At 41.8% G+C, this 10840-nt stretch overlaps 1 protein-coding gene across 2 annotated transcripts in view; it reads left to right on the forward strand.

The window, feature by feature from the left end:
• The first annotated feature begins 9140 nt into the window (after positions 1-9140).
• The window catches only part of Fmo5 (flavin containing dimethylaniline monoxygenase 5), a 23253-nt gene continuing 21553 nt past the window's right edge, over positions 9141-10840 (forward strand). Inside the window, exons 1-2 of one of the 2 annotated variants that reach the window (XM_021159186.2) lie at positions 9141-9246; positions 9346-9522. In XM_021159186.2, the coding sequence (XP_021014845.1) occupies positions 9388-9522 (135 nt within the window). In that variant the 5' untranslated portion in view covers positions 9141-9246; positions 9346-9387. The remainder of the gene's footprint in view (positions 9247-9345; positions 9523-10840) is intronic. The other variant, XM_021159185.2, reaches the window with a different exon arrangement.

Genomic DNA, 10840 nt, shown 5'->3' on the forward strand with positions numbered 1-10840 from the left:
ACTAACCAGTACCCCAGAGCTCTTGTCTCTAGCTGCATATGTATCAAAAGATGGCCTAGTAGGCCATCACTGGAAAGAGAGGCCCATTGGACATGCAAATTTTATATGCCCCAGTACAGGGGAATGCCAGGGCCAAAAAGGGAGAGTGTGTGGGTAGGGGAGTTGGGGGGTGGGTATTGGGGATAGCATTGGAAATGTAAATGAGGAAAATACCTAATAAAAAATTTAAAACAAACAAGCAAAAAAAAAAAAAAAAAACCATTGCCAAGTAATGTTAGAAGAAGGGGAGACTTGATTTCTTCATAGTTTAAAGTTCCTGATTGGGAATACAACCAATATATCCCATTCTGTGACTTTCAGAGTTTCCATTTTCCTCATATAGTTTTTGACTATTTCTTTTTGGAATATCCACAGGAACTTTTTACTTTTGCTTGCTATTGTCAACGAGCCTCATCTTTTCTTACACTTTCTGGTTGGTGTAGATGAAAGTCATAGAGTCACGTATGTTGGTGTTTTCTGTGATGGCTGTGGTTGGGGTATTGGCAGGAGTTTATTGCGTGTACAGCAAGTGGCTGGAAGACAGTGGTGCATCAGATTAGACACTTGCACCATTTAGTAGAAACCAGCCGAGGCTGCCGCGGAGACTAAAAGTTAGTCGGGGCCTCTGAGCTATAGAGGGTCCCAAGCAATACACATTTTGGGAGAATGACTTTTGCAGAGAATGTGTGTTTAACTGTTCTGTTGGTTCAGTAGGTCTTTGTTTGGTTTTGGTTGGTTGGTTGGCTGGTTGGTTGGTTGATTGGTTTTTGAGTGGATTTTGAAGAACAGGGGCTAATTTTGGACAAGTGAACCCAGGTAATAACTTTATGGACTTTGACAGATTGTCTCTTTCAATTGACTAAAAGTGGTTACCTGAAAGACAGCTATCGTTTGGTTTTGGGTAGGGGGTTGGGACCATATAAGATGGCCACAGATGAACTTTTGAAAAGTCAGTTGAGTAGAGACTTTTGAGGGTCACTCTCAAATACTTAAGTATTCTTAGCACTCTCAAGTAGTTATGAACTCTTAGGTACTTGTTGTTGTTGTTGGATCATGTGTAGGTGAGTTAGGGCCACAGTTGGGGGCATTTCCCCCTATAGTGACAATTCTCCCTATACTATGTGTACTGATTTAAGTCCAGTCTTTGGAGACCCCATGACCTTCCTGGCTAATAGGACACGTGACTTACTGGAGAGGCTCCGTAGTTCCCTGAGTCTTGATTGGTCCCGGAGGTCAAGGGTCAGTCTATCGGCTATCCTGTTTGAGTGACTCATCTCCATTCGATAAGCCTGTAACCTTTAGCAGATTTTTCTATCAGTTTGTACTTTAACTTTTATGTAATATTTAAATAAAGCTTTAATTTTAAAAAAATCTTTATTTGTTTGTTGTTGTTGCTCTTGGACTGTTTTCTCAAGTGGCCAAAAAGCCTAACACATTTAGCAAAAACACAAGAAATTATCTTTATTGGGTATGCATTTTTATATCTTTAAGTCAGTTTTTATAAACATTACCATGAATAGATCAATATAGCCTTAGGAATTTTAATATCCTTTAATCATTAACCATATTTTATCTTTCAAGTTTCATCCTCTATAAACCTTGTCTAACTTGGATTTCCTGTGAATTGGCTTTATACTTTTGGGGGAGCTGTTTTTATTTTTAATTTTTAAGACAAAAATCCTATGTAAAATGTATATTTACTTAAAATATTTGCCCTTTTCATCAAAAGTATCATCTTCTATAATACTCTCCAATCTCTCTCTCTTGCCTACTTACTGTTTGTAATTTTATTTTTTGTAAAGAGAGGTTGATTCTAGATTACATACATGGCACAATGTAGCAAATTAAGACTAGCTGTACATCTATAAGATGTTCTAGCTGATTTAAAGAAGTAACTCATAAAAAGTGGGAGGGGCTGGAGATCTGGCTCAGTGGTTAAGAGCACTGACTACTCTTCCAGAGGTAGTGAGTTCAATCCCCAGCACCCACATGGTGGCTCACAACCATATATAGTGTGATCAGATAGCATGCAGGTGTACATGCAGATAGTGAACTCATATTCATAAAATAAATAAAATGTTTTCTAAAAATGTATGGGGCCACGTGGGGGCGATGATGAAGCTGGTGATGAAGAAGCAGATGTGTACCCATAGACACCTGGTGCCCCGAGTGTTCACTGCAAGAATTAGGAGGGTAAATGTCTTAAGTGTCTAAAAACTTCAATTATGGGGTAACATTTAAAGATCTTTGGCATCTCATAAATGCTGAGACTCTGCCAGTTATGTTCTGAGTGATCCAAAGAATGATTTATGATAGTCATTTTGGTTCTGATATGATAAATGATAGGTTGATATGTGAAAGAAGTTTTGGTTTTAAATGAGTTTCTCAAATACATAGCTGATGTAGCTACTGTTCTATTGCTGGGAAGAACATGACCAAAGCAACTTATAAAAGAAAGCATTTCATTGGAGCATGGCAGCAGGCAGGTAGGCATGGCACTAGAGCAGTAGCCGAGACCTTACATCTGATCCACAAACAGAAAGCAAAATGAGAGAGAGAGAGAGGAAGAGAGAGAGAGAGAGAGAGAGAGAGAGAGAGAGAGAGAGAGAGAGAGAGAGACTGGATCTAGAGCTGGGCTTTGTGAAACTTGAGGCCCACCCCCAGTGACGCACCTCCTTCAAGCAGGTCACGCCACCTAATCCCTCCCAAAACTGTTTTACCAACTAGACCAAATATTCAAACACATGAGCCCATGGGGGGGGGGGTCTCATTCTAAATTCCACAATAGCAAGCTGAAGGAAAAGAATGACAAGCAAGTGAGAGGTATAAAGATAGTAAAACATTGTCAAATCAAGTGCTCAAAATATCTAGCAGAAATCAACTGGGGAACCCATTAAATCATTTAACTGGCGTTTTCAGTAGGGAAAGGCTCTTAAGTAAAGTGCAAATAATGGAAGACAGTGAACATCATCACATTGGAGGCTTACAAACATCTCGCAGAAACTGACTGGGGATGCTCCATTAAGGCATTCAGCTGCCGTTCCTGATAAACAGAGTAGAGTGTTCTTTATGCCGCCAAGTAATTGAATAAATAGTAATAGGGATAAGAATACAGTATAAGAATGCATGAGCAATTTAAGGGCCAAATATAATACTTGTTATACTATATGTGATATATAGTATATATACTATATTATATATTATTTATAATAATATATGTTATTAAACTAAAAAGCTAGCTTCCTCCAAAAACATGATCCCAACTCCCACTTGAAACTCAAATGTGTTTGTATCAAAGTGTCCTCCAAAGCCCCTTGTCTGGGAACAGGCTTCTCCCCTTAACTCTGTAACAAAACAACAACAATACCAGCTCCAAAATAAAAACACCATGCCTTTAAAACAACTTTAAGTGGCTGGGGAGATGGTTTAGTGGTTAAATCCTTGGCAAAAACGTCAGACGACTGAAAACCATGTTAATGCCAGGATGGCATGGTGGTCTGCCTGTATTCCCAGCCACAGAAGGCAGAGATGCAATGCCCAGAGCAAGCGATTAGCAACACTAGCCATACCAGCAGACTGGGGTTCCACTGAGAGACCCTGCCCCATTGGATAAGGTAGAAGAGTAATCAAGGGTGATGGCTCGGGCCTCTGCTGTTGGGGTTTGAATTGAGGATATAGTGTATTTGTGATGGGTATGGATCCTCAGATGTTGATATTTCTCCAGGAATTTGGAAAAGCAACAAACGTAAGGAGGAACACAGGAATGGCTGCAGCGTCCATCAGGTTCTAGAGAATAGTTAGGGTAAAGGCTCTTTTCCTAAAGACGAATAACGTTGTTGTGTTTATATAACCTTGGTTTCTCTGCTGAACTGTAAGCTCCTAACTCTGTTATCAAATAACTATAATAATGAAAATGAGCCACGCCATACTAATTACACGCAAGTGTTTGGCTGCCTTGGGTCCCCTGGTTTCCCACTCCAGTTCCCCTAGCATTAATCAGGAGAGGTGAATCTCCCACTCCACATTCACACACACCCATGTGCCAGCACACACACATACACACTTACATGTAAATATCCACACCACACAACATGAAAAATAAAGACCTACAATATAAGCCATTTCCAATAAAAGTTCCTATTGTTCATCTCATAATATAAAAATACACTTAAAAAATAAAAATTTCAGCCATAGACTACTCATCTCTTTAAAAAAAAGATTTATTTATTTATTTTATATATGTGAGTACACTGTACCTGTCTTCAGGCACATCAGAAGAGGACATCAGATCTTATTACAGACGGTTGTGAGCCACCATATGGTTGCTGGGAATTGAACTCAGGACCTCTGGAAGAGCAGTCAGTGCTCTTAACTGCTGAGCCATCTCTCCGTCCTGAGTATTCATCTTTTAAAAATAGGTGTATCGAGGAGAGTAAAAGGAAGAAGAAAGGGACAGAGGAAGCCACCACGAGGGCAGATGGCCAGGAGAAAGAGCGGCCTATAGACCCCGTGACTCTGCTGGCCAATGGCTGCTCTGCATTCTCTTGGTGCTTAGTTCCCCGGACAAGCTAACAGAATGAGTCCTTCAGTAACATCCTCGGGAGACTGATTATTCCTTGGATCCGCAGAGAAGGGCAAGATCTTGGCCAGTAAATGGTTTTCTGACTGCTTTGTGTGACCCACTTTTACTAAGCTGCACATTTGCATTGCGCCCTCCACTTGTCTCTGCGACCTGAGCTCATTCTGGAGAAATGATGGATAGCTTGAATAATTGCTCCCCTTGTGTAGCAACCAGGATCTGGAAGCAAAGGGGCATGACATTCGTCTCCCAGTACCAGAGTCTCAACGACAATCAATATGCTCCAACCTTGCTGGGGTTCTCTGACTATTCCTTCATGGAGGCTGCAGTCCTTTGAGATCTCTGGAACAGCTTGGTGAATTTAGGGAGTGGTGCTTGTTCCTGTAATTAAGATGTGAACAATGGGCTCATGATCCTGTGGGAAAGAAGAACAAAACAAAGCTGCCAGGTCTCTTCAAGCATGGACTCGAGGGGTTCGGAGTGTACCAGGGTTTGCCTGAGTGAACATTTGCTCTGTTTGAATTTCTGGAACCATCTTCATTTTGCCACTCTTGAATGGAATTCTTACCTGAGGGGGGGGCGGGAATGTTTAATCAATAACTCTAGCTATCTGCCTCAAAGAGAACACTTTGAACTCTTTTTTTCTAATTTTTTATTATTTAAATGCATCTTATACATCAAACATATTAATAATATTGAATATTTTGAGAATTAAATAATACATAAAATATTTGTTCAACTTTTATATTCACATTCTTTCATACCCTAAAATATCATTAATGAATATTTAATGCTACCCATAACTGAGGATATTATATCTAATGTTGAATACTAAATTGTTTCAAAACATACAAAATATTCTTTGGGAGTTAAGCATAGTAAAAGAGCATAAAATATTAAAAATGAATCATTAAGCGATATATTCAAGAGCCCTTATATTATACTACCTGACATAGTGAGAGAGTATTTAACACGCATTATATGTCTGTATACATTGTCTAACAATCAGTTTACTTAAAAAAGATTATCAGTGTTTCTAGGAGAGAAGTTATTTTATCAGTAAGTATATTTTTTAAAATTTCAAAATAGCAAAAACCCTTTGAAGTTAAATATTAAGAAAATGCTACTTTCAGGCAGTGAGAAAAATTATCAATAATATTTCCGTAATTTTGTAGAGCATGATTTTAATATTTTCAACTCTTGATATTCAACAAACAGAATAGTTATTTTAAGATATACTTCATTGTTATGTCTCCCTTTTCATTTCTGATTTTATTAATTTGGATACTGTCTCTGTGTCCTCTGGTTAGTCTGGCTAAGGGTTTATCTATCTTGTTGATTTTCTCAAAGAACCAGCTCTTGGTTTTGTTGATTCTCTGTATAGTTCTTTTTGTTTCTGTTTGGTTGATTTCAGCCCTGAGTTGGATTATTTCCTGCCATCTACTCCTCTTGGGTGTATTTGCTTCTTTTTGTTCTAGAGCTTTCAGGTGAGCTGTCAAGCTGCTAGTGTAAGCTCTCTTCAGTTTCTTATTGGAGGCACTTAGAGCTAGGAGTTTTCTTCCTACGACTGCTTTCATTGAGTCCCATAAGTTTTGATATGATGTGTCTTCATTTTCATTACATTCTAAAAGGCCTTTAATTCCTTTCTTTATTTCTTCCTTGACCAAGTTATCATTGAGTAGAGCATTGTTCAGCTTCCAGGTGTATGTGTGCTTTCCGTTGTTTTTGTTGGTATTTAAGACCAGCCTTAGTCTGTGGTGATCTGATAGGGGCATGGGATTATTTCAGTCTTCTTGTATCTGTTGAGGCCTGTTTTGTGATCAATTATATGGTCAATTTTGGAGAAGGTACCATGAGGTGCAAAGAAAGGTATATTCTTTGGCTTTAAGATGAAATGTTCTACAAATATCTGTTAGATCCATTTGGTTTATAACTTCTGTTAGTTCATAACTTCTGTTAGTCTCTGTTTAGTTTCTGTTTCCATGATCTGTCCATTGCTGAGAGTGGGGTGTTGAAGTCTCCCCACTGTGTGGGGTGTGATGTGTGCTTTGAGCTTAGTAAAGTTTCTTTCCTGAATGTGGGTGCCCTTGCATCTGGAGTATAGGTGTTCAGAATTGAGAGATCAACTTGGAAGATTTTTCCTTTGACCAGTATGAAGTGTCCTTCCTTATCTTTTTTGGATTACTTTTGGTTGAGAGTTGATTTTATTCGATATTAGAATGCCTACTCCAGCTTGTTTCTTGGAACCATTTTCTTGAAAAATTGTTTTCCAACTGTTTACTCTGAGGTAGTGTCTGCCTTTGTCACTGAGGTGGTTTTCCTGTATGCAGCAACATGCTGGAGCCTGTTTATGTATCCAGCCTGTTAGTTTATGTCTTTTGGGGGGAATTGAGTCCATTGATGTTACTTCCTGTTATTTTTGTTGTTAAGAGTCTGAATTATGTTTGTGTAGCTATCTTCTTTTGGATTTGTTGAAAGATTACTTTCTTGCTTTTTCAGTGTCCATGATGTATCTTCCTGTGTCCTTTCCCTCCCCCTTCTCTGTGGAACTAGGCACCTACAACATGGCAGACATGCAATAGGTATTGTGCTGTGTGTATGACCCCTGAATTACTCACGACTGTTACAAACTTTACTATTGTAGCAAATAAGTTTCCCAGTGGTTAAGTCGGGGTCATATCAGAATCAGTTTACACATTGGGCAGCTGGCTTCCACTGCTATCCTTCATTCAAGACTCAAGTTGGTCAACTTACAAGACGTGGCCTCCTAAGGGGGATAGTTATTGAATGTACGTAAGCAAAACGCAGACTTAGCAAAAAAGAATTAGGAAATAAGGAAGCATAATGGGATCCAGAGAGATGACTCAGAAGTCAAGAACACTGGCCGCTCCTGCAGAAGACCTGGGTTCAGGTTGACGGCAACCCAATGGCAACTATACAAGTAGAAATACAAACAGAACCATCTGAACTCCAGCTCCAGGAGATCAGGCATAGTCTCCTGGCCTCTGGAGGCGCATGCTGTTAAGACACACATCCAGCCAAAAGACTTATACTCATAAGATAAAAATCAATCTTCTTTAAGATTACAATGTGATAATGCTCTTACTGAGACAGTTATAGACATTGTGGACACAGTTATTAAGGTTAATCTTCATTGTCAGCTTGGCAGACTATAGAATCACCTAGGAGATTGGTGGGCACAACTTTGGGAATGTCTGTGAGAGCATCTCCAGAGAGAATTCAGTGCAGGGCAGACCCAGACTGATTCAGTCCCACATGGACTTGGAGGCTCCATGCACCCACGATGTGGTAGAGTGTCATAGGCTCGTTCCCACTCTTCCTGTTTGCTATGTTCCCATTCATGTAGACAACATACTCAGCAGGAGTCTTTCTGAGACAGCAAAAGGATTCTTCAAGTCAATGAATCATTTTTTAAATAATTAAGCAGTTATTTAATAAATAAAGCTATTTAATAAATAACTGCTTAGTTAGAAAGCAGTTCAACTAACATAGGAATAGGTAACAGCTGGTGTTAGGAAAAAAAGAACAACAGAGAAGTGAGGGGATGGGAGAAGGGCTTGTTGCAAAATCCCTCAGGCGAGAGTTGTGTGTGGTGGGGAGCCCTTGCTGGAGCCAGCCTGCTGGGGTTGCATGGCTGGCCTCCCTGTCTCGCTCTGAGTTTTCCAACTGCACGCTGGAGGTGATCATAGTCATGCTTGCTTCCTGGGTTGGCTCAGAGGGTTACATAATTGATTTCCTTTATGTCATTTGAACCATATACAGTAAGCCCTCATGTTGACCATTAGGCAGGAAGGGAGATACTGAACCCTGAGCCTTCAGAGCCAAGGATCTGTGTTGGTCGCAACCAAACCGTGTTGAGCAAAGTCAGTACACAGGGAGTAGTGTTATGCAAGGCCAATAAGGCTTCAGACACAATTCATGCCGTCTGCAAATGTATATTTGCATACTGCTGCAGTGCATGAATGCTATAGCTATTATACTGACAGTTTTACCCGATTTTACATTTGAAAAATTTTAAGTTACATTTCACTGCCCTGCACCCCCCCTCTCCCCACCTCCCATCCCCACCCCCACCCCGTCAGCTGAGCACACTGCAATATCAAATTCCTACTGTAGTAGTGGGCTCAAAGATCTGGTCTCTGAAGAGCGGAGAGGAGCCAGGACAGAGCACCTGCTTGAAGGGACTCTGGGAAGTGAACTTTCTTCTTAATGCGGGAGCCGGAGTTGCTTCTGAAGGGCTGAGTTTAGCCGGCACTTATCAATTTGAAACAAAAACAGGAAGTTGAAAGTGAACAAACACTGAAAGAAAAGTGGGAAGGGATGGAGCCTGGAGGGTCGCTCTCCCTATGCGGGTGCTGCTGAGAAGCCGTAGATTAAAACATATATAATTGATTTCTTCCCCAAGCATTTTGAGCTGTTTCCTTTGCGTTTACGGAAGAAGGGTGCACGCCCTTGGGTGGGCGGAATAGGAGGTGGGACGGTACAGCCCCTCCCCATTGGCCACTGCTGTGTTTATCTGAGGCGCTGCTGCTCTGCCCTGAGTTACAGCCCCGCTTAGCTCCGAACTAGTGTAGCAGAGCCCTGAGCCGGTACCTCCCCGCGCCACGGTCCCCACACAACTCTTGTTACATTTGTTTGTGTGTCTGGGCCCAGATCTTTCCTGTAGCCTGATGTGTGTTCACTCTCTCTTGTCTTTCTTTCTTTAGGACAAGTGACGCTGACCCAACCAGAGAAGCACTCTGGTGACCATGGCCAAGAAAAGGATTGCTGTGATTGGAGCAGGAGCAAGCGGGCTCACCTGCATCAAGTGCTGCCTGGAAGAGGGCTTGGAACCTGTCTGCTTTGAAAGGTCTGGTGACATCGGAGGACTGTGGAGATACCAGGTAAATCTCCTGAGCCCTTAAGACTTGAAGGACTTGCAACACCCTACCTATTACCGTATGGGCTGCGCAAGGCAGTGAGCTGAATTCCACCTTGGCAGCGGTCAGATTTAAGGCCGGCTCCCCTCTATAGGCTGGCTGCAAAGTGAAATGCAAATGTTACTTATTTCCCGTTTCTGTTGCCACGAAAACGGCACCCAGGCCAGGGGTTTTGTTTGCTTGTGTGTTTCTGAACTTCGCTGCTATTCAAAAAAACGGGAAACAATGTGCGAAGTGGCGGAATAGCAAACATTAGGAGTTCCCTGTATGTCCCCGGCTCCTGAAATATAGATTGAACCAAGTGTCTGTTTGCCATGCCTTCAATCTTCTTTTCTATTATATGCAATTCCTGGAGTGAGGCTGGGGAGATGACGCGACAGTTAGACCACTTGCTCTTTCAGAGGACCTGAGTTCAGTTTCCAGCACCCACAGGACAGCTCACCAGCACTGTGAGCCCAGCTCCAGCGGGCCCTTGACCTCAGACACCAGGTGTGAACATAGCACATAAACATGCATGCAGGCAAAACACTTACACATAGAAAATAAAAATAAATACATCTTCTTTTAAAATCCAGGGGCTGGGGAGATGGCTTTTCTAGAAAATACTAAGTATTTGCTGCAGGAGCAGGAAGCTCTGAGTTCCCTCCTTAGCACTCACACGGAGAAAGGGAGGGAGGGAGAGGTGGGGGGGGGGGAGGAAGAAAGGGAAGGGAAGAGAAGGAAAGGAACAGAACTGGAAGGAAAAAGCCTAGTGAAGCAACATGGCTTTGTAATCCCAACTGTGGGGACAGTTGCAGAGCAGTCCTGAGACTTTCCAGCTACCCTGCAAACCGGTCTTCTAGCTCCAAGTTCACTAAAATGACTATCTCAAATACATATGTCGGGGAGCTGTTTAAGGGGAACACCCAACATTGACCTTTAGTCTCTACGTGTACTACAGACACACACAGAAATCGGGGCAGGAGGAGGAGGGAGATGGGACAGGGACAGGGAGACAGAGACAGGAAGAGAGGGAGTGAGACCATGTACACACACACATTTCCTTCTCACTTGAGGTAATCCTGACAATCCTAGTCTTTGAACAGAATATAAGAATAAGATTGCCCTGTTTGCTTTAAACTTTCCTTCCCTGGAGAAGAGAAGGTCGAATTCCTCGGCCTTTGCTCCTGTCTCTAGCTCTCTCCTTTAGTACACTAGATTTCACTTGAACCCTACACATATACAACTGGGCAAGGAGGCAGAGGCAGGCGGATTTCTGAGTTCGAGGCCAGCCTGGTCTACA

This window comes from Mus caroli, chromosome 3 (genome assembly GCF_900094665.2).
Source record: "Mus caroli chromosome 3, CAROLI_EIJ_v1.1, whole genome shotgun sequence".
NCBI lineage: Eukaryota > Metazoa > Chordata > Mammalia > Rodentia > Muridae > Mus > Mus caroli.